At 40.7% G+C, this 25338-nt stretch overlaps 1 protein-coding gene across 4 annotated transcripts in view; it reads right to left on the bottom strand.

The window, feature by feature from the left end:
• USP9X (ubiquitin specific peptidase 9 X-linked) overlaps positions 1-25338 on the bottom strand; it is a 290448-nt gene that overhangs the window by 20522 nt on the left and 244588 nt on the right. For 3 of the 4 annotated variants that reach the window (XM_089673929.1, XM_089673926.1, XM_089673927.1), the window contains exons 36-42: positions 19782-19905; positions 17685-17910; positions 17447-17576; positions 13853-14038; positions 8319-8405; positions 6937-7157; positions 1355-1443 (exon numbers count right to left, since the gene is read on the bottom strand). In XM_089673929.1, the coding sequence (XP_089530055.1) occupies positions 1355-1443; positions 6937-7157; positions 8319-8405; positions 13853-14038; positions 17447-17576; positions 17685-17910; positions 19782-19905 (1063 nt within the window). The remainder of the gene's footprint in view (positions 1-1354; positions 1444-6936; positions 7158-8318; positions 8406-13852; positions 14039-17446; positions 17577-17684; positions 17911-19781; positions 19906-25338) is intronic. The other variant, XM_089673928.1, reaches the window with a different exon arrangement.

Here is a 25338-nt window from a genome sequence, read left to right as displayed (position 1 = left end):
ATTCCTGTGCCAATGGTTTCTGATAATAATCCAAGTATTCCCCCAGTCTAGAAAACAGTGAGTTCACCCCACTGATTATTGGTCTACCTGGGGGATTAGGTGAATCCTGTGTGGAAGCACAGAAGGGGGCCACGGAGTGTTTTACAAGAACAGTCATGGACATATTAATTGTTGCACTATACTGGTGGACTCTTAAAGCACTGAGCACTTTTTTATGCACGAACTGGGAGACAAAAAGACTTCATTATTGTTGATTACAATTTATTGTTGAACTATTAGTATTTAATTTGACCTAGGCAATCTGCAAAAAACTGAAGCAAGCGGGAAAGTTAGAGGGGTGTCCAAGCTTGTCTCAATTGGCAAGTGTCCATTCATCTAAAGGTGGCTGCATATAACTCATGGTGGTGATGACTAAAGATCCTGTGTTCCTTACTGTGACTTAAACATGTATTTTGATTTTTTTTTTCAGCTCAATTTAACACCTGTATCTATGTCTATTCACAGGCTGTTGAAAAAAAAGCCTGGTTACAATTTAAAAAAACGCATTCCATGAAACATCCCTTATCGGATCTCTCAGTCCAAGGTTTTATTAAGACACATGGAGCTGCAAAGCAAGTAGTGTCTGCAGAGTTGTTAGCCAACATACTGCTCTAGGAATTGGGACTGGGAATGTAACGGACATCCCTAATGCCCCAGCATACTCTTTAGTCAAGTGGAGACTCACATGGAGCAGGAAGAGGCATACCACTCAGCCATTTACTGTACTACAAGATACTCCTACTGTTGCCCGTTGGACTTTTCATATTAATGGAAATTACAATCAGAAGTGTTTGAATGCCAAAATCTCCAGGTTGGGTGGGAACAAGGCAAATACTTATAGCAAGGGAACCTTAAGAGAAATAATAATGCAGTAGGTAACTATCCATGAATGATTTACCAAGAAAAGCTGTCACTGTATCAATTAGTCCTTCTCAGGTCTTCGTGTAACCGCAAAAAGCAGACACAAAGCCTCTAACAGAAAAGTAAGACCTTTATCCAAGCCCTATAGCCCTCTTACCACTAAGCGTTGCAATAACGCAAGCTACATGTGTTGCCTTTAATTTTAAACAGCACCCCACCACACAAAGACAATACAAAAAAAAACCCCAGTAACATCTGATTTTAGGTATGTCAGAGTGCGTTAGCAAAGCATTAATTTCAATAGCTTGTTTTAACATAATGCATGTTGACGTGTATTATACGAGCATTAACGCACTGCAAAAATGTAAATGGACCCAACACATATCGCTTTTCTTAAGACAAAAATAGATCTTGTAAGAATGTGCTTTTTTAGTAAGTGTATAAAAGTACTTACCTATGGGTCTGCCAAGAATCCTCAATCAACAAGATTTGCAGCAGAAGGTCCAAATAAGGCCTAAGCTCATAAGTGTAAGAATATGCCACCTATATTGAAAATGAAAAGGACTAAATCAAATTGTGAGTTTTGACACGGATGTCACAATTTTCAAACATTACAAGAAAAATCGAATACCAAAACCCCCTCAAGTTTGAGATTTTCTGACAAACACAATACTAACTACATAATCATACACATTTAATTTTATAGAGGTTTATCCAGTGAGATGCACCATATTTAAAGTACAGCTGTCTTGAAGGAAATACAAAGACTACCATTGCTGGCCTCCTGAAAAATCTGGTTGCCTGGCTGTGTCTTGGCCTCAATACATTTTGAGTCACAGGCTAAGAACAACCCTGAAGAGGATGATTGTCAGAATTATTTTTCTCTATGCATTCTTCTGGTACATGACTCAGAAAAGGCTAAAGCATTGTCAAACAGGGAAGTCAGCAATGGCAGCCTCTATAAATTCCTCTAGGTAGGTGCCCCTTAACATTCACAATCTGTAACTCCAATGACTTGGTTCCCTTTGCTGAGACAGCATTGAGGGCCTGTTCACACCAGAACGCAGTGCAGGAAAAGCGCACTCTTTGTGCGTTTCCCCACAACGCATTTAAAATACACTGCACATGCGATCTGCAGCAGGTGTCTATGCAATGCAATTGACACCCCAAAAGCAGGTCGCAAATGCAGCGTGTTTGCCTGCACCAGATTGCATAGTATAGAAGTACCATGCAATTATATTGCAGTGTGTTATTTTGAAGTACTGCATGCATTTTTAGTGTGGTGCAATTTCAGCCCACTCGAATGAGCTGAAAATGCACTGCACTCATATTGCACAAAAACAAAAATAGGTTCCTGGTGTGAACCGGCCCTTAAGATATAGGTACATGCAACTGTGTGCATTCCTAATTTGAAACCGCATTTAACAGCCACTGGTCCCAAATGTGCAAATATGAAGTGCACTCATTGGTTCCTATTTATGTAATCAACACTACAGCCAATTTTTGAGATACTGAGGTTTGTTTACAATGTGTGCACAGGAAGGAGAAAGTGTCAGGAATTCATATGCAAGTATCAAAACAAAAACAGGCAATAGTCTCTAAAAAGTCTATCACTATCCTGATCTGGAGGGGACATTTTTTTCCCTTTTTTAAACCAAAAATGGATTTCATTTTGACATGAACATTAAATTACTGCTTCTTTATCAAAGCAGTAGCAAATTCCTCCATGCTGATTTATACCTACAGGTATGCCTAAAATGAGGTTTACCGTAAATATTTCCTAAAAGTGCACTGTTTAGGAGATATTTACTTTAGTAGAAGCTGGTGATGTCACCAGGGCATGCACACCGTGCTCTCAATGGACGGCATACTGTCCATCCAGAGTGCCGTGGTTGTGACTTCATAGCTGCTTGGCCACTCAAACAGCAGAAGCTGCAAACCCAGTAGGAAGACCGAGTGAAGATGGAAGCCCCTGCAGTGGTGACAGCATGCCACTGGAGGGATTAGTTTTCAAGTGGTAGGAAATGTTTTAATTTTTACCTACAGGTAAGCTTATAATATAGCTTACCTGTAGGTAAAATTAATATCTCCTAAATGTGTACTGTTTAGGAGATATTCTAGTGGCACATGCGCTCTGAAGGAACGACATACCCGTGCCATTCCTTCAGAACTCTTCTGCAATAAATGCATACCTGCTAGGAATTTTTCTTTAAGATTAAAGTTCCACTTAAATGGAAAATGTCCATTAAACTCCAACTACTAGATACTGTAGCACAACAGAATTTTACATGGTAACTCTGGCAATAGCTGTAAATACATGCATATACATATCCACACATACAGTACATACAGTATACACTAATATACATACATTACATAACTATAAAATGTAAGCAATAGCCCATGAAAATAATATACAGTTAGGTCCATATATATATATATATATATATATATATATATATATATATATATATATATATATATATATATATATTTGGACACAGGCACAATTTTCTTACTTTTGGCTCTGTATGCCACCAGAATAAATGAAAACAGAACAATCCAAATTAATTTGAAGTACAGACTTTCAGCTTTAATTCAGGGAGTTGAACATAAATATCAAGTACAAATTTTAGGAACTGCAACCATTTTTATACACAGTCACTCCATGGGCATTACAAAAGACTGGGTTTCCTCCTTTCTGGTGCTTTGCCAGGCTCTAAATGCAGCTGTCTTTAGTTCTTGGTTTGTGGGTTTCTGCCTTTAGTTTTGCCTTCAGCAAGTGAAATGCATGCTCAATTGGGTTGAGATCTGGTGATTGGCTCTGCCATTGCAGAATATTCGACTTCTTTTCCTTCAAAAGCTCCTAGGTTGCTTTTGCAGTGTGTTTTGGATCATTGTCCATCTGTACCGTGAAGCGTTGTTCAATTAAATTTGCTGCATTTGGCTGAATCTGGGCTGACAGTATATCTCTAAACACTACAGAATTCATCCGGCTGCTTCTGTCACATCATCAATAAACATTAATGACCCAATGCCATTGGAAGCCATACATGCCTGCCCATGCCATCACACTGCCTCCACCATGTTTTACAGATGACATCGTGTGCTTTGGATCATGAGCTGTTCCAAGCCTTCTCCACACTTTTTTCTTCCTGTCATTCTGGTACAGATTAATCTTAGTTTCGTCCATCCAAAGAATGCTTTTCCAGAACTGGTCTGGCTTTTTTAGATGTTTTTTGGCAAAGTCTAATCTGGCTTTGCTATTCTTTAGGCTTATGAATGGTTTGCACCTTGTGGTGAATCTTCGGTATTTGCGCTCGAGAAGTTCTCTTGATTGTAGACTTTAACAATCATATGCCCAGCTCCTGAAGAGTGTCCTTCACTTGTCTGGATGTTGTGAATGGGTTTTTCTTTACCAGAGAGAAGATCCTGCTATCATCCACCATTGTTGTCTTCCATGGATGTCCATGACTTTTTCTGTTGCTGAGCTCACCAGTGCACTCTTCTTTCCTCATAATGTACCAAACTGTTGATTTGGCCACTTCTAATGTTGCTGCTATCGCTCTCATGGATTTGTTTCAGTTTTGAAATCTTACAATGACCTGTTTCACTTGCATTGACAGCTTGCTTGAACGCATGATGTAGGTTCACAATAGATTCCAAATGCAATTACCACACTTAGAATCAACTCCAGACCTTTTACCTGCTTAATTGATTAAGAAATAACAAAGGAGTAGCACACACCTGGCTATGAAACAGCTATTGATTCAATTGTCCAATTACTTTTGGTCCCTTGAAAAAAAGGGGGGATGGCTACTCTTAAGAGCTGTAATTCCTAAACCCTTCCTCCAATTTGGATGTAAATACCCTCAAATTAAACCTGAGAGTGTGCACTTTCAACCCATATCCATTATATAACTATAGCTTGAATATGCTTTGGTAAATACCTGAAAATAAACTAAAATTGTGCCAAATATATATGGACCTAACTGTACATGTATGTAAAGTAATGCAAAATGAAAAAAATACTACTAAAAGGTTCGCATATGAAAGATAAATTACCAAGATGTCTTAATATTTTTGTAAGTTTGTACATGACGGCATATTACAGCTTTGGGAAAGAAATGTACATCAACCTTGCACAAATCTTGATTGCTCTAGTACCTTTTTACTGATGGAAGTAGAACACACAAGGGAGGGGGGAATTTAACAAAACTGAAGCAGACAGAACCTGCAGCAGCTGCACATGGTAACAATAGGCTTCTATCTTCAGCATGTTTATTTAAGCGAAAGATAGAAGTTGATTGGTTGCCATGCACAACTGCTCCAGATTCTTTCAGCTCCAGTTTTGATAAATTCCCCTCATAGTATCCTGGGTGAGTTGAATCTTTGCTGGTGCTGCTAGCCTTTTTCTTTAATCATCCAGCATATATGGTGTATGCTGTCAAATGGGTACTGCATGACAAAGTACAATTAAATATAAATTATTAAACAGAAAACCAGCCACACTAGTTTTTGGAGGATGACAGTTTCTACAGTTAATGGTGTGGGATCCTACTTTAGTGCTCCTCTGAAAATCTTTTCCCCATGCTGCTAAGATTGCCTATGTTAGGGTACTCTTTACTGAAGTCAGTGGGCAACTTCACAACCCAACACACAAATGCAACATTAACACAGTAGGCAGATCAGTGGTAATTAAATGCAGCACACCTTTACTGCAATCTATAGGGTAAGGAGCATTTAACACAGTGGTCTCTAAACTCCGGTCTTTTGCTTGCCTTTATCCGAACCTTGGAGCACAGTTCAACTTATACACTCACCAGGCACTTTATTGGGTACACCTGTTCAATTGCTTGGTAACACAAATTGCTAATCAGCCAATCACATGCAGAAACTCAATGCATTTCGGCATCTAGATGTGGTGAAGACGACTTGCTGAAGTTCAAACGGAGCATCAGAATGGGGGGAAAAGAGTGGATTTAAGTGACTTTGAATGTGGCATTGCTGGTCTGAGTATTTCAAAAACTGCTGATCTACTGAGATTTTCATGCACAAGCATCTCTAGGGTTTAGAAAGACTGGTCAGAAAAAGAGAAAATATCCAGTGGGCAGCAGTTGTGCGGAGGAAAATGCTTTGTTGGTGTCAGAGGGGAATGGGCAGACTGGTTTGAGATGATAGAAAGGCAACTGTATGTCAATATGGACCAAAATCTGGTCCAACACCTTGTTGAATCTATGTCACAAAGAATTAAGTTCTGAAGGCAAAAGGAGGTCCAACTCAGTACCAGCAAGGTGTACCTTTGTGTCAGTAGAAGGAATAGTGCCTCATTGCTCAACAATGGGGCACTATTCCTTCCACTGACACAAACAATGGGGTACTATCCCTTCCACTGAAACCCACAGTGAAGTACTAGGTCTCCCATTTATCTAAAACAATTGGGTATGATTCCTCACACTGACACCGACAATGGGGCACTCTCCCTGACCACAGGCAGTATGTAATAGTTTTACTCTCACTGAAGCCTGAGACACTGTGATACCAGGGCATTTTCTATTTCCACTGGCAACAGTCCAGCCCCCTAAAGTTTGAAGGTCCGTAAATTGGCCCTTTGTTTAGAATGTTTGGAGACCAACAGGTTTAATATAGCAGCGTCTTGCATATACTCTAACAAGATATTTTTTTTGAAAGGGGTTTTCTTTACTTCCAAAAGTAAACTAAAAACTATAGATATATACGGAGATAGTTAGCTTATTAAATTCATATGTAACAACTTTTGAAAATGAATACACAGTTTCAACAATAGATTTCGACATTTTGCACACGTGCACTATGAAAGCTGGACTCCATTATCAGACAAAGAAAGCATACATTGTAGACACAGGAAGTCCAAATCAAATGATTTACCTGTAACTATTTTAACATCCACTGTAGTTTGAGATTACATTACCATCAGCTTATATCAGCATGGTCGGGTACTCTGTTATAAGCACAGTTTGGGTGGTTTAACAAATGCAGTATTCAGTGATGACTCACCTGCCAGAGAAGTTCACTGAGAACTGTAGAGGAGAACTGGGGATTCTCCCAGCAACAAAATCGGAGCAATTTGATAGTCTCTTCTGAGTTGCTGCAGTCCTCAATAATTTTTTTCACATAACTGGTTTTCACAAACAACAACTCTGCCACATTTTGCTGCAGTGGCATAATAGGCTGAGAAAGGTTGGGATCTCCATAGGGGTTAGACAGTGGTGGATTACCTGTAAATTGAGATAATATTTTTAACCACTATAGGGGGAAAAAAAAGCAATTAGGTGAAAATACAGGTTTATATAGAATCTGCCAGGTTGTTTATTTTCAATATAATTTTTTTACTTCTGATGGAAAGAATTCCATCAAAACAAATACTCAATTTTCAAAGAATCATGTGCAAAAAACAAAACAAGAAATAAGCACAGGATTTTTGCTGTCAAGAGATTGAAAAAAAAAGTTATATTAACCACTAAGCGAAGTGAATTTTGACTTTCCAAAGTAAACTTCCACTTAGTGAATGAGGTGAAACTGTGCAGACTTTTAACCACTTGCTGCCCGGCCTATGGTCAAATGGCGGCTGGGCGAACACTTCATCCCTCCGGGAGGGAGTCATATGACGTCCTTCCCGATCGCACTTTGCGCGTGCCCACAGGGCCGCGCTGTGGTGAGATCTGTCACCGGCCATGTACCTCAGACACGGCCGATGACAGATTTGTGTACCAGCCCCGTTGCCAGTACCATGTGACCTGCTGTGACCAAATCAAATGGTAACATTATACTACTTTGGTCATAGTGCAATACGAAAAAAAAAAAAAAATCTTAAAAAAGGGAAAAAAATGTAATAAAAAAAAAAAAAAAAAAAATCATCTTTTTTTTTTCGTACTGTCACCAGTCAGTGTCCCTGATCACCGCCACACCAGTTATATGCTGATGCTGTACTGCACTGGTGACAGTATGTAAATAAAAATTTTGAAAATTTACTTCAAAAAACTCGCCATGCCTCTATGAAATATGTTGGACTGTCTACTTTGCAAAAGGGGTCATTTGGGGGATATCTGTACTGTTCTGATATTTTTGGGCCTCAAGAAATTAAGATTGGCTGTCAGTACTTCAGGATTGATCAATTTTCAGATATATCCCATAGTTTGTGAACTCTAACTTTTCTACAGACTAAATAATAAATACTGATGGCGGAGACCCACACAGACTCGCTGTTTTTGAAAACAGATAGCTGGTATGGGGAGCTAAAAACGGGTGGAACATGTTCCCAAAGGTGAACTTATCTTTAAAGGGGATCTTGCCATGTTTGAGAAAAAAAAATGTAAAATGTAAAACCGTCATCAGCTACAGCTACTATAGCTGCTGACTTTTAGTAAAAGGACACTTACCTGTCCAGGGATCCAACGCTGTCCTCACCTGAACTGGTTCTTCGCACGTTTTCGGGTCCCCAGCTCCGGCACTATTTACTGTGGCAACTGTGGAAGTGGGAGCAGGTATATGTCAACCCCCTCCCCAAAAGAGAAGGAAGGGGGGGTATTGGCAAAAGGCAAAAAACTTCCCCTTCAGGGTGAAATTCTACTTTAAGGCAGGCATTCACATCACACAGTTTAAATAAATCCAACAGAGATTAAACAGATGTTTCAAAACCAACTGACATGGACAACATGGACAACTTAAGTCAGAAACACAGTTAAAACCCAAGCTGAAACAAAAACCCTGTGGAACTTGCCTATATTTAAACCAGATTGTTGTCAAAATTGTAAAATCCTTTAGACAGAGTGCAAGGAGGACAGGAAGTTTTTCACCTTCAGGTTTATACTACTGCCTACAGGAGGTTTGGCACTAGGAAACCCCCCCCCCCCCAAAACCAGAAAAAAAAAAACAACTGTAATCCAGCACAGGAAACCTTTCCTAATAGGAGCATGCTTTTTTTTTTTTTAGCAAGCAGTATCAAGATCATGATCATAAACAAAGATGGGAAGGACCAGTGTCCCTCACTGGAGGTAGGGTGGAATGGGTAGAAGAAGCTGGGTGGGGTAAACAGAGTGTCAGATAGAAAATGGTGAGTGGCAGTATCAGGCTGGATAAAGTTGAAATTAAGGAAAACAGGAACAGGCAGAGAAAAAAAAAGGTGTGTGGAGTTACTGTCAATGACGGGGGGGGGGGGGGGGGGGGGGGACGACGACACTTGGGATCAGACATGGCAGAGATGACGTTCCCAGAAGGCGCACCCTTCCTTGAGTCTCAAAAAAGTAGTGGGCTTGAGATGCTTCTGGCTCTCCAGATTGAATAATCACATTTGATAAGAAAAAAAAAAAAAAAAAACAGTCAGGGGCCTTGTCAGGATGGTGAAGAATATTCAACTGGGTTAAAACAAGAGCAAGGAAGATTACCACAAAACCTTTCCCCTCAAGGCTATGTAGCAAAACAGAAAAAGTGGCCTTAGATCCATGTGTGTAGATCTCACAAAGTCACCAGGGAAAGTCCCAGAAAATGAGCCTGCTATTCTTACATTCATATAGTGCTGACAATTTAGTAAGTGCTGTACATACTGTATATTCACATCAGTCCCTGCCCTCAAGTCAACACAGTCTAATTTCCCACCAACTCATGGTTGCATACACATATTCTATGCACAATTTAGACAGGAACCATTATACCCTATTATACCCTACTAGCAGGTTTTTGGAGTTTGGCAGAAAACCCATGCAAGCACAGAGAACACTTGCAAACGTCATACAGATAGTGTTCTGGCCAGGATTTGAATTGAGAAGCCTAGTGTGACCTCAATGATTAAGCTACGGTGGGCAGGGTGAACTGTATCAGGCGTTTAGGAGGAGTTCAAGGCTGAGGCCATTCGCATTCCTCTCCACCTGTTGAGTTAGTGCTGTGCAGTCTCTCTTATCCCCTCATGCTTCACTGTTTTCTGGATCAAGCATAAGACAGCCTGTGCCCTTACATTGCTGTGAGACACCAGATTTGTTTTTAATAGCAGAGCAACTTGAGCAGCACTACAAGTGGTTAAAGGGTATTGAGAGTATCCCCCAACTAAGGATAGTGGCGGTGAACCTCCTGGCTTATCCAAGGGTTTGGCAGGCTTCCTACTGCAGACCTTGTGGCTGGCTAGAGAACTAACCTTGGGAGAAGACTTAGGTCTACATCCTCCAGGAGTAATGCGAACACACTTGCTCAAAATACTGATGCTTAACAAAAACGCGCCTATAAAATTAATGCAAGTTGCTTGTTGAGTTTGCACATTTGACACACATTAAAAGCGCACCCTAGCCCCCTATTTTTTTTTCCTGCCTGCTGTGAAGGCCTAACACGCTGCAAACGCATGTTGGCGCATTTATGGTGTATTGCCATAGACATGAATGGAAAAAGTTGAAATGCTTCAACTCACACTCCACATGAAGCTTCATTTGTGCAGCACAGCAATGCAACGCGATGCAAATGCTCCATGTTTTCATAATGTGAACAGCACTGTGTGCTGTCCATAGTATAAACTGCAGATTGCTTTACTAACTTTCAAAATACTTCTCAAACTGATGTTTTTTGTTTTTTTTTTAATTCTATTTATTGTGTGTGTAGTTGTATCTAACTATACGAAACGGAGCCTCTGGGCATTCCCCGGCTCAGACAGATACAAAAATGAAAAGAAAAATTTACAGTCAAACCAGAACATAACAAGCAACCATAACAAGCCCCGTACTTGGCTAACCAAAAAAACAACTCTAGACACTCTGCAGCAGAAACCTAATTGCCATGATAGAAAACAAATGACCTTGGTACCTTCCCATACAAGACACTTTTGTGGAGAATTTGTGATATTGTCACATGCACACAATGACCACTTTTTGTCAATTTCCTGTAACTGCTTCAGAGTTGCTGAAGGCCTCTTGGTAGCCTCTCTAAACAGTTTCCTCCTGGCTCTTTCATCCAGTTTGGAGTAACATCCTGATCCAGTGAGGGTCTGTGTTGTACAAAATACCTTCTACATCCTAATAATAGACTTCACTGTGCTTCTAGAAATGGATTAAGCCTTTGGATTTTTTTTATATCCATCTCCTGACTTGCGCCTATCCAAAACTTTATCCTGGAGATCTTCTGACAGTGCCTTGCTACCCATAGTTGATTGTTTGCTCAGTTGCACTACCAAGAACAGAAATGCTCCGGAACAGCTCTTTACATGCTGAGCTAATCAAAATTACCACAGCTGATCACAATTGAAAGTAACTTTTAGGAGGGGGTGATCCTTTTTCCAACTCAGTGATACCTCTTTTGAATTTTTAAAAATTCTTTCCAAAAATGTTGGTTTTCTATCTTTAACTTGGATGTTATAGGTAAATAGAGTAAATACAGCGTGATAAAACAAAAACTGTGTTTGTCTTCATTTCAGGCTGCAAAGCAACAAAATGGGATTATCTTAAAGGGTGATGATTCTCTTCTATACCCACTGTAGATGGACTTGTGTCTTTTTTAACCAGACTAACTATGTAATTATGTTTGACGAACTGAAGTTACAGCCAGACTATGGCAAAAAGCAGGGCCTGCTAGTAAGGACTGTTTTAATGGGATTTCGGCTGCTGGTCAGATTCCTTGAACTGAAGAACTCCCTCCACAGCCACAGTAGTTTCCCTGTCCGACATAATCCTTTCCAAGTGGGAATAAGTTCAGTAAACACTTTAGGGGGCTGACAAGAACATGTGGGAGTGATTTCAATCCCCATAGAGGTATACATCAAAGTGCAGGTGCAATGGAAAGCTATTTGCAACTGAAGATGTTCCACAAGACCCATGACTGGAGACAGTAAGCTGATCCTCCAGATTGAAAACAGTACAAACCACATCAATAAGAGCAAAAAAAACATAAAAATCTGGAGGACCTGCAGAAAACTATATCTGATCAAAGATAATCTTGTCCAGAAGAGACTGAGGTGACCCAGAATCAGAGTCAGAATGGGTCACTGCGACTGTTTGCCCAGCTGCCCCTAGGGCAAATTAGCAACAGACTGTGTGTGGTCAGAACCATGCTGAAACTGCCCCCAGTTTTTGGTGACTGTAATAGAAAACCCAGTCAATAAAACAGGGAATTTGGCCTCACTCAGCAGAGCCAAGGAAGACTCTGATGACGAAGTAGAAAGAATAATTTATAATCCGAGTAACAGGATTTCAGAATGTAGACGTCAGTATACTTGGAAAGCATAGGACACACCATGTAAACAGTTAGGGGAGACTGAGCTAGGGTCAACTATTGGAGCAAGACAACCCCCTCTGTGTCTTGAAACAGACCTGGAACAATCATGTGGCAGTAAGGCAACTACGCTCAGGGTACAAGGAAAGGCCTCAAGTACTCACAAAATGCCAGACAACAGGTAGTTGGTGACGGTTGGATAGCCGTAGGTGACCAAAGTCATTGTAGGCAGGCAGCAGGAAGGGACTGGATCTCAAAGTTCTTCAGGTCTCTTTGTAAAGCAGGGAGAAGCATCAGGGAGATACTTCCTCAACACTGAATGGCAGGGAAAGAGTGCAGAGGCACAACACTCTGATCATCAGATGTCAAGAGTGCTCAGTCCCTTAGCGTTAACCCTTTATGTGGTAAAAAGCAGGAAATTTAAAGGTATAAAGTGATCCAAACATTGAGGTAGCTCCCGAAGTTCAGTACAGCGCTAAGGACAGTGACTCAGCAGAACTGAAGAAAATACATCCATCCTTCTAGGACTCTAGCAAAAAAAACTGAAGCATGCTGGTAGTAAGAGGATTTATCCTGGGCTTGCCTACAGTTTGTTTGCCAGTGTACAATCCTGTTACAGGTGGCAAATCAGACTTCCTGTGTACCCCAAAATAAAATAGGTTACAAGTCCTGCATTCTCGGAACCCTCAACTTCCTGTTAATGCAGAAGTACCAAATGTTATACTTTAACATTGTGGTTGGACCAATGATGCGAGTGAAGTTTTCCTTATGTTGCTCTAATACTTTTTCAGTGCATTCACAACTTGTGATCACAATTTTATTTTGACATGAAATTTACATTTCCCAAAATTAAAGTGCTTTAGTAAAGCACTGAGGTGGCTGCATTAGACAGAGCTAACTGAAAAATGCAATAGCTAAATATGTGAAAAAGAGACTAAAGCTGCATGTGCCGACAAGACAGAAAACTAATTAGTATTAAAAAGTAATATTTTAGATTCGCATATGTAAAAAACTTTTTTTTTTTTCAATCTGCAACTCTCATTATGTTATGGGAACAGGAGCTGTGACTATGTGTGAATGTGGGCAGGAATGTGGCTTACACGAGGGGTAGGGGGGAAACATACCGAGAGTGTCTTGGTCTGCTAGTCAAACTATGAGGTACTTGCGGGTTGAGAGGCCAAATTATCCTGGTGCAGGGGTGGACTGACAACTCATGGGGTCCCTGGGCAATAGGGGATCATGGGGCCCCTGGGCAATAGGGGATCATGGGGCCCCTGTGTCCTTGCCCAAACTCAAAAAAGCCTATGAGAAAGGTACCAGGGGCATCTCATGGGGCCCCCTACTGACCCCGGGGCCTCGAGCAGTGCCCGAGTTTCCAAATGATCAGTCCGCCCCTGTCCTGGTGTGTTAAAGGATACAAAGCAAGTGGGCAGCTAAAAATCGAGAGCCTGAGACTCCCAAGTCCCCCCATGCTCACATCACAGCAAGCGGCAATGCTCACTGAAAAAAAACCTACTGGGAGGATGTTACAAGACAGGGAGGCGATAACGAGCATAGCAGCCTTAAGCAAATAAAGGGTCATAGCCCTTCTACTGACTTCAGGCTGGGATTTCTTAGTGGAAAATGATCAACTGATTGCTGAAAGGTAAGAAGTGACATTTGCACAAACTAGATAAAATGTCTGCCCAGAGTTTAGCTTTACATTTAGATATCTGTCATGAGGACTTACCATTAATAGAAGACTGCATACGCGATGATACATCGCAACAACGAATTAGTTGTGACACTACAGTGTACAATTTGCCCAATTCAGCATACTGGTATTTGATTGGAGGACCAGGCCCTTCATCCATTGCTACTAGCATAAATGTTGCAGGCACATTGAGTTTCAAAAGCTGGGTCTTTTCTTGCATACCTGAAAAAGAAAGCACAAAATGCTGGTTGCTAGTAATGTTATTTACGCATCTAAACATTAAAAATGGCCTTTAAAGCCATTTTAGGCTAGTTTCTGAAAAACTCTGCAATTAGCTCAACATAGTCAGCAAAATGCACGCGGAACACAAGCATTTGTACATTTCAGTGCCAAGTACAACCCTCTTAGGAGGAAAGTATTATTTTAAAATGCTTATTGTAAAGTATACTTGAAAGTAAAAGCAGTATTAAACCCAAAAACAAATGCAATAAAATTGCAGTTTATCAATTCTTAAATGTAGTGGTTGCATTTTCTTTTTAGGTTTTTTTTCTTTTATTTTCACCCAGTGATACAGCCAACAAAATTACTTTAAAGCAAAGCTTTAACCAGTCTGATAACAATTAATGTTCTGGAATAAAAGAACATACCTTCCACACTATTAATTATGCTATCAAAATGAAAATTGCCTTTAATATTACTCCCGTTTCTTCTTGCAGGTGGCCACCTTTTTTTTTTTTTAAGCTAAGAGCAGTAACTTTCTTATTGGAAACTCTCCCCCTTCTCCTTAAGTCTGCCATTCATGGATCAAAACTACCAGTTCAGCAGGGACGGGCCAAATTTCGGCCCATGTATGGGCACTGTAGTTTTACAGACGTCAACTTTCTACAACCACACTGCTCAATCAGAAGTCTCTCTGCTGTCAGAATACAACAGCTTAGTGGGAAGGATTCCCCCATTCACATCGAATGTACGAAAGGGGAAACAGAGTAAAAAAACTGACTCATTTATAGGCTACTTTAATCTCAAAAACTGTCACTTTCTGCAGTTAAATGTGTACATTTCCAGCTTTGCTTTTATGTTATGACTCAGCTAGAGAGAAAAGCTGCAGAAGCTTTATAGTGCTTAAAATAGTACTGTGGTTTCTGAGGAAGAAAGGAGAAAAAAATCAGGGAGATAAGACACCATCTTTTTACGTTTAAAGTTGGCCATAGATGCAGCGTTTTTCTTTCCTGCAGCCACAGGGTGTGAATCTTAAGTTAATGTAACACCAAACGCAGTGCATTTACCTGTACTGGAGTATGTGGTACAAAGTGTCCCATGCAATCCAGTGTCAGTGCATTTACAAAAGTAGTGCGTGCACTACTTTTGGTGCAATGCAGTGCAATGTGAGCCCTTTCAAAATAAATAGCCTCAATATGCATCGTACTGAATCACATGTGAATCGAACTGAAAAATGTGCAGCTCATTCCTGCCTTTATCTTCTTCCTGCCTAATCTGCGTTCCCTCTCTCATTGTTGTTGCCACCTACCCCCTCAGCAGCAATAAATGTTTAGGATGTCAGTTGATTGACCTCTAGTGACTCACTGATTATTGGCACAGTGCCAAGAATACAGGACAACTGAGGCAGCACAGTGCAGGAAGAGACTGTGTTACTGGATTTTAAACAGTATAGGCACTTATTTTTAATGTTTTACCTGCAAACTGGCCAGTAGGAGTAATTTAACAGGACTTCACTTTCTGACTAAAGTTCTACCTTAACAGACCAAACTGTCCAGACAAAGTAGCAGTTAGAGGGACTAGATATACCATTTCACACTGACAAAACATTTGCTGATTAGAAAGTGTTAGCTGGAGTTCAACTTCAATGTTAGTCAAATTCATCCAAGGCCTGGCTCACAATAGTGCAAGCGTTACATAGGCTATACATTCAAATACTCAAATATACACACTGGTATAAAATTGTGGAAAGAGCCCACGCGTTTTATTTTTCCTATTTTTTTTTTTTAATTTTTATGACGGCTCCTATGCTTACATTCTGCTGTCAGCCAGGAATCTCTGGCTGACAGCAGGGATGAGTCACTTTGTTAGGATGGCAGCAGGTGCTATCATCTGTGTATTGAGCAATCTCATCCCCTACAGGAAGACTCATCAAAAATGCACGAAAGACCCACTACCAAGTTGAACTAAAAATCGGATGAACTTGCAGCTGTACTAATGTGAACCTAGTCTAAATCTTCCAGTCTAACACTACTCTTTTCCAAGACTACCAATGCTGCTGTCCAAAGGTGTCGGCTTTACTATTTTACCCAGAATGCAGACACCCTAAGCCCTGGGTCACATATATGGGGTTTCCCCGTGGCTGCATTGCTCGTTCACAGCAGCCAATTCATTTGACTGAAAACGCAGGGAAAAGGTCCTTGAACCCTTTTAATAAACATGGCTGTAGGAAAACCACATAGTGCAGTGTGGTTCCCAATGTGGGGAAACTGCACTGTGATTTCCAGTGTGTGGGTGACATTAGGATTAATGGTACCCTCATGCATCTCCTGACCAGCAGCACTTTTTTCTCTGCAGCTGGTTACGGTTGCAGGAACAGATGCGGCAACCACACAAACAAGTGTGAACCTACAGTAAGACAGGATATGTGTTACTAGCAGGATCACCAGGAAAAATAAAAAGGAAAAAAACTAATGCAACCACGACTTTTTTAAAATTGGTACACTGCAATATATTACGTTTATTTTTTTGTTTAATACCACTATACATTTTTTTCTGCAGTATCATACATTCATGATTGTATTTTTGTGTTAGATACAGCAATCAACATCCAGGCTAAAGGACTACAGTCACCTACACTACCCTGCACATCAGCATTCAGATACGAAGGTGAACTGCTATAAAATAGTCGGGCTTTATTACATTTGACACTGCAGTGAATTTAACAAATGGCCATGTTGATTGGAGAAAGAACATCACACCAAGATGACCTAATCAATGAGCTATTGCCCTTTTACTATTCAACAACAAATGTTATGTGCAACAAATTAATTTAACTGTTGGAAATAGGTACATGAATTTGTTGCATCAGGTAATGGTAGGGGGCGTTACTGAGGCCACAGTGTCAAAGGCTCATTCTAGGGTCATTATTCATGGTTAACTCTTAACTGATAACCTTTAAAGGTTTTAAAGAGTCATCTATGACAAATATTAGGTACCGTAGTCGCTCACTATTTCACAGCTGCACGCTATTTTGAGTAAAAGAAAAGTGGGGTATTATATTGTCACCATTTTCTTCTACAGGGCCCTGATTTCAGAAAATATATAACATTTAGGGGTTCTTAACATTTTTTTACAGTGTGAAAAATTAAGGAATTTCCCTGGACAAAGTGGTAAAGGAGTTTTATCTTTCTCTTGTAAACCTACTGCACCCAGCTGGAAAATCACATATGCAGTAATACAGAAACATAACATCTACTGAAGTACCCTAATGTATTTGACACCAGAGCCCACAATGTCTAAAAACATGTTACTCTGGATTGTGCATTTTATACAGTTGTGCTAAATAATAATAATAATAATAATATAGATAGCAGGCCATGCTGTAAGAGGGATATAAGCATTGTTTCTCACCAAGGTTGGCATACATGACGAAAAGGTTGAAGTACTGCTGTAGATGACGACCATGCTCAGACACTTCTCTTCTGAGAAGGTTAAGTACAGCCCTCAGTAACTGGTCACTCAGACTCAAATTATCATAAGCCTAGAATAGAAACCATCACACCGTTTTTTGGGATACATTTAATTTATGTAGCATGTTTTATAAAAAAGGTAAAACCAACAATTGTAAATTTAAAAACAAAAAATGTACCTGACTTGATGGTCCAGGAGAAGCAAAGGGTAAGGTGCAAGGGCCATCTTGTAAAGAAAAGTGTGCAATAAATACTACAAGTTTTGCAAATGCTCCTCTGACTTCAGCACTAGGACACTCCAAAAGATACTCGGAGAAACGATTTGGATAAGCAAAAAGGACACCATGTGCAAACCAGTAGCGGACATTCTTGCTATGGCGGAGTAGGATGCACAATGCATCATACCTATGATAAAGAAAACAATTACATTAATATAAATATTAGAAATTTGTATTTGGACAAAACATTTTAAACTCACTATCTTACAATCAATGTAACTAAATTGTTATTACTGCAAAAACACCCGATGAGCAACATGTAATGATCATAAAAATATTTAAAATGATTACATTTTATTCATATTTGCTTATATAGCCCTTAAAGCATATTTTTGTTCTTTTATAGCAAAGCAGCAATTTTATCCACAATAACCTTAGAGAATACAACCCACATATGCCAACACGTATTATGTTTAACAGAAATTTGATTATCCACTAGCAGTCAGGTTAAAAAAAAATTATTCAATGATTCACACAAGCTAAAAGCTCCTGTGTTTGCTAAATATATGTCCAGAAGGAAGTAATTTTTTTTCCTTAAGGGCCACATTCACCTTTGTAATAAAACACACCACTATCTGTGATCTTGAATGCCCGGTATGTAAGGCTTTCTCCTAGCATCACTGAAAAAGGCACTCTCTGTCTCCCGTCTCAGCAGCGCTGAAATCAACCACTGAGGCGACAGGTGGGGCACTGTGCATGAGCAAGTCTTGAAAATGGGAGAGCATTAAAGAGGTCTGCATTTATTAAAGACGTTACTAAGTTGTAATAGGTCTGGACCCTATGGATCAAACATTTACCCAAGGACTTTGGTCAATTACTACTGACAATCCGGTTACCTTGTTTGACAGCTAGGCCATCCTAGTTGGCCATAAAGTTGCTCACATCCACCCCTGGGGCCTTTCCCACTCTGTCACCTAGTTTGTCCTCTTACTGTGCTTCACTCTTCTTCCTCCTGGGAATACACCCATGTACAGGGAATCCCAGATCATAGGCAGAACAATCTGAATATATCATATAAGTATTTTTTCAGCCAGGATGTGAGCAAGCCACAGAGGCCTACAGGTATGGCACTTACACTCCAAATTTTAAAGATTGTGTTTTTAAAAGTATTGGGGTCCCTTAACTGCATATTACATTTTATCACAAAAGCTAAATTAGCCTTTAAATTAAAATCAGCTCTGAGGAAAGGGATTTGTCCCCGAAATGTGTCAGTAGGCAAACCGCACCATCAGTCGGACACTCTGCCATCCATGTGGTCATCTCCATGGCCTTATAGGCTTTACGTACATGCTATGTTTGTAGGTATATTTCTTGTTTTTTCATTTTTTTTTTTTAATAAACCTTGGATAATGCACAAGGTGTTTGTGTCATCTGTATGCTTTCTTCTAAGTAGTCTTTCCCCACTACTGTGACACAGCACTAGGCTGGAGAAACCAATGAACAAGTAGTAGCTGTGTCCCACACGAGGAAAGTAGAGTGAACCATATACTTCTCCATACACAGACTTGCCAGACATTAATCTTATGTAGTGGCTGAACAGAGCAGCAGAAAAGCAAAAGTAAAGTTACGTGAACCTGTTGCTCTGCTGATAGAGGTCTTTTTTTTTTTTTTTTTTTAAGCCAGTGCAGTCTGACCCCCAGACTTGTAAAAATTAACTTTCTGTTATGTATTATTAAGTGTTCCTCAGAGTTGGGTTTTTTCCTTCATTACATGTATAGAGCATTTTTTATACATAATACATGTGCTCAGATACATTGCTATGGTAGATATGTTGCAGTAGACCTGCTACTTGCAGAATGTATAAAAAACAAACTGGACAAAAATGCACAGTTGAAAACAGTGGTATTGACTAGAATGGCAAATATCAGATCAGAAATTTGTGTGCAAGATTCATGCATTAACTGTATCAAAAACAAACATATGAAGCAGTCCATGTTGCATAAATGTATCAGATAAACACACAGTAAAGGATAAGCTCACTATAAAGCATAATTTTACCAGTCACTAGCAGGACCACGAACAACTTTCTTTGTATGAAATCCCGTGGTAAACAAAAATTTAGCAGCAAGCTGTATACTAATCATGGTTATTTCTTCTGGCTCAGGCATCAAATGTTCTTGTCCTGCACAAACAGAGAGAAGTTAATTAACCTTTTCCCAGATATGTAGGTTACCCCCAATAGAGGGCTTGAAAAAGTAATTCCTTCCAGACAGACATGGGTGAAATTTGCAAGGGGTACACACACAGCAATAGAAAAACAAGCATCAGCAGAAGCAGTTTCCTGTTTATTTTTGAATATAGCGGTCATCAAGGACTGCTTTAGAAGATTCATTTATACACTTTAAAAAGGCATAGTTCAATTGTTTTGAAAAAAAATAAACCCACATCAATCAAAAAAAGTGCATTTTATATTTTTCTTTCAGGCCTGCAGAACATTGCAACCTCAATCAGTGCATACAAAGGAAAGTGTGGTTCAAAAAAATAAATAAATAAAAATTAGGGTAAATAGGAGGCTGACTGACAGAGTTTGGGATATGAGATCAGGTTTCATGTTACACACCAAATACGGGTTCAACACAAAACAGGGTCACAAAGGTGGCTTTTAACATTTGTGTGCTTTCCTAATTAAGTTGCTGAAGCACAGCCATGGTCCCAGTATTAGAATGGCTGCAATTACTGTTTTCTTGGGCACAGGCACCCAAGATGGCAATTTGGGAGAATTCAGGAGCACAACTGCATGTAAATATTGCTGTCTGGGCAGTCCTGATAGAACAGAAAATATACAGTCTGCATTAAGATTTGTGGAAAATTATTAAAACTGTGGAGGAACAGAAGGGACTTGTGGGAAAAAAAATAATCACCAATGATAGCCTTCTAGCTCTAGGGCTCTTTTTGAATAAGCTTAAAAATAGGATTTTTTTTACTCATTAGAAAATAGACTTCTTGAGAGTCCATTAAAGGAACAGAAGACAACAGCAAGAAACACAACCTTGTGACAAGGGAAAGGCAAATATCTCTAAGTTCAGAAAGTGTTTTTTGACATGCCAAGAGACCAAAATTCAAGACTTTGAGTCAGAGGGGTGCCACATAAGACACCCTGCACAAAAGTCTTGAACAAAGAATCGGCAGAATAGAGACAGCGGTCTCTAGAACAAAACTGCAAGCATAGTGACCTGACCCTTGATGGTGCTAAGGGCCAAATGCTGATCCAGACAATCTAAGGGTGGTAAATCAGTTCCTGTGAGAGGAGATCCAGACAATCTGAAGAGCCCATGGAACATCTGTCAGGAGTCTTATAAGCTAAGCGTATCATACCCCTCTAGGCCTGTCCGGACTTATGCGGATCACCAGGATGCACTCCCATCCCAAATCTACAAAGCAGGCTAGTAAAGCATTTCAGAGGAGTGTAAAGTTTCAAAGGTGTAAATCCAGGTGTAAAGATTCTACAGGCCTACCAGAGCATCAACTGCTTCTGACAAAGATCGTAATGTAGGGACCATTCCTAGAGTCCGAGCACTGCCACCCGAGGAGGTTTGCCTGCTAACTGTCCATGCCTGACAAGGCTAGATCATGAAGTTGTGCCCAGGACAGAATTTATTCTACCTCTTTTGGCGGCAAGACTTTTTGCTCCTCACAAATGACTGATGTATGCCACAGATATCACATTGAATCTGGACTGAATGATGGTCTAGCCAGGAGGTCCAGCATTGTAAGGACATTCAAGTCACTTGATGATCAGGAGAGGAGTCCAGTCCAGTCAACAGGCTGGCATCAAATTGTGATGATCTTCCAGAAAAAAACTGATCCCCATCAATGGACAACCTGGTCTTTGGTCCCAGATAAAAATCGGGCTGCCCAAGTATTGGACTGAATTGTCCCATGAGAACAGGATGAGGTGTTGCAGGGGTCTGGAACAGAATGGGGCTACTTTGAATGAGGTTACCATCCACCCCAGGACTAGCATGCAGAAATGATAGTTGGACGACTGTTGGACTTTAGAGTGAGTCCAGGAACAGAGCATTTAAAGACTCTCCTGGGGAACAAAAAATGCTGCATCTAAGACTAGACACAGATATTCTAAGTGAGGAGTCCGTTTTACCTAAGGTTCACACCTAAGCATTTTCTGCAGCGTTTTGCAGAAATGCACTACAGTCCATTTAACATGATTTCCTATGGAACACGTTCACATCTCTGCGTTTTTTTGGAAAGGGCCAGGGACTTTTTTAAATGCAAAAAGTAGCCTTTTTGGTTCTATAGACTTCAATGGAAACGCTGCAGAAAAGCATGTAGTGTGTTTTAAATCTGCCTAGCAACAAGAAACCCCCCCCCCCCCCAAAAAAAAAACATCAAAAACGCATGTACAAAAACGCACTGCAGAAACGGATCAAACATAAACTGCATAGGTGTGAACCTAGCCTTAACGCTGACTTCTGAAGGTCCAGGATTCAGAAGAAACTTTGTTGTAAGGATGATGAGGGCTATACCATCTGCCAGGACCTGTGAAGACTGCTTCCTCAGCAAGAGGTTTCTTAGATATCCCAAATATGATTGCCCTGAGGGTATAATAAGCCTAGCACAGAAACTAGCACCTGAAGAGCAGGCGAACAAACTGGAACTGCAAAAGAACCCACAGAAAAACATAGGAATCATTGACATTTTGGAAAAATGAGGAAATAAAGGTAGGCATCCTTGATGCCCAAAGAGGCTAGAAAGTCTCTAGAAAGAGGCTGACAGACACTTGGGAAGTACAAATATCCTGTCAGATTTCAAATCTCCATGAAAAAAGACCATAAGCAGCGGTTGCATTGGGTAGGTCTTGGTGGTCTTAAAGCAGTTCTAAACCCAACAACAAACATTGATTATCACTGTTCAACAAATTTTTATTTTTTGCCAGTTTTGGAAACAAAAGGATCCATTTCTTAATGAATTTCACATTCTGAGTTCAAATATAACAATGAAATTTGTCAATTGGCTCTAGTTTTTCTGTAAACGGAAAGTTTTCTACTATAGGTGTAATGACTACATAATGCACAATAATTATATAGATAGATGTCTTTCCACAAATATAAAGCAAGTGATATTGACTACATAACAAAGCCTAAATGGCATAATATATTGCATAGGATTACCAAGAAAAATTATAGCCATAAGCTAAGTTGAATCATTTTAATACTTAGGATTCTCACTAGTTTTGTCTTCAGTTTGTGTCGGTTTTGCTTCTCTTGGCTTTTCTCTTGTATTCGAGGAAAGGGCTATCTCTTACAACTGCACGTGACTACACGCTTCAGGTTCTTCCTCACTTGACTCAACCACGAAGGATTCTGGTGCTTTAGGAATTGGTAGCCCCTCTCCATGAGGAACTGGACGTATTGCCGATGGAATATTTGGATAGTGCACAGATAACTTTTTCTTCTTATTTAGCCCTTTTACAATTGGAGGCACCATACAAAAGTAACAATTACTAACATGATCTGTTGGCTCTCTCCAAATCATTGGCACAGCGAAAGGCATAGATGCCTTTTTTCCATTCAACCATTGCTCCAGTGCCGTCCCACAAGAATTGCAGCATATATGTGGTGCCCAGCTCTTGTCCTGGTCTCCTATCTTGCAGCCAAAATACATATTGTAGGCTTTCTTAATCATTCCTGTTATCCTCCTTTTTTGTGAGATAAAAGTTATTTCACCGCAGATATAGCAGAAATTATCTGCTTTATTCACACAAGTTCGAGGCATTACTGAGTAGCCTATATAAGCATAAAACGAAATGTAAAGACACTGTCGAACTACAATCAGCTACAGATACTGCAGCTTTTATGCAGTGAAGTGATGCAATTAAAGGCTAATATTGCATCATCTCAGTATACATGCAATTTTCTATTGGTCACCAGTATCAATTGTGCAATATGCAGCTGAAGTTGCATCATAATTTTGAATGGCTTACGTCATTAGATGGGTGAATATATCATGGAAACTAGAGCCAATCAACATTTTTTAGGGTCATTTTCGTTTTCAGCACCCCAAAATTATGTAAGATTAGCTAATTTTATGCCCAAAACTTTTTACCTGTTGAACAGTGTTATTAGTGCAGTTTATCAATTAAAAGATGTGATGTCTGCATTAGTTTTTTTTCTTCTATTTTCATCTGGTGATGCAACCAGTAAATCTGTTGTTTTTCAGAAGAGGAAGTGGTCTTTCAGATGCATCAGTTTACAAGGTTGAGCTCTAAAATAATCTTAACTGGCAACAGCTTTCGATGCCAGAGGAATAATGGAAGAAGGCTCTGACTCTTTAGATGCAAGTTTTCCTGTGAAAGACAAGAGCTGGACTGAGGCCAGCTCAGTAGATTGTTTAAAAAAAAAAAAAAAAAAGGCCTGGATTATTTCCTAGATACACAAATTATAACTGGAGACTAATATTTATAGTTAAAAGTTGATCGAGGACATATCCAATTGCCTCTTGGGGATCGGGAAGGAATTTTTTTGACCAAAATGGGTCATGCTTTATTGCTTTTTTTTTTTGCCTTCCTCTAGATCAGCGGTTCTCAACCTGGGGGTCGAACGACCATTTCCCAGGGGTCGCCTAAGACCATCGGAAAACACATATTTCCGATGGTCTTAGGAACCGAGACACCGCTGCTGTCTCCGGCGATGTGTGGGCGGGATGATACGCTGCTCCTGTCACCTGGCCACACCTCCGGGATCGCTCAGCAGCTCCGCCTCCTCGCCGCTGATTGGCCACCGGAACTGTAGCTCAGGAGAGGCACACAGGCGGCCAATCACCGGCGAGGAGGTGGAGCTTGGAGAGGAGGAGCCGAGCGGCAGCGCGCGTACATCAAAGAAGACCGAGGGAGCTGCCGGAGCGAGTGAAGAGGAGAGCGGCCAGAGAAGGAAGACAGCTGACAGGTAAGTGAGAGAGCGAGCCCAGGCTGGAGCAGGGGTCAGCAAAGTAAGTATCATTGGTGTCAGTGGGAGGAATAGTGCCCCATCATTTGTGTCACTAATACCAACGATGGGGCACTATTCCTCCCCCCACTGACACCAACGATGGGGCACTATTCCTCCCCCCACTGACACCAACGATGGGGCACTATTCCTCCCCCCACTGACACCAACGATGGGGCACTATTCCTCCCCCCACTGACACCAACGATGGGGCACTATTCCTCCCCCCACTGACACCAACGATGGGGCACTATTCCTCCCCCCACTGACACCAACGATGGGGCACTATTCCTCCCCCCACTGACACCAACGATGGGGCACTATTCCTCCCCCCACTGACACCAACGATGGGGCACTATTCCTCCCCCCACTGACACCAACGATGGGGCAGTATTCCTCCCCCCACTGACACCAACGATGGGGCAGTATTCCTCCCCCCACTGACACCAACGATGGGGCAGTATTCCTCCCCCCACTGACACCAACGATGGGGCAGTATTCCTCCCCCCACTGACACCAACGATGGGGCAGTATTCCTCCCCCCACTGACACCAACGATGGGGCAGTATTCCTCCCCCCACTGACACCAACGATGGGGCAGTATTCCTCCCCCC

The sequence above is a fragment of the Staurois parvus genome, unplaced genomic scaffold, assembly GCF_062004578.1.
Source record: "Staurois parvus isolate SC_StPar_1 unplaced genomic scaffold, SC_StPar_1.0 ptg000145l, whole genome shotgun sequence".
NCBI lineage: Eukaryota > Metazoa > Chordata > Amphibia > Anura > Ranidae > Staurois > Staurois parvus.
Note: the sequence above shows the minus strand (reverse complement) of the source record. Positions and strands in the feature narration are given on the sequence as shown.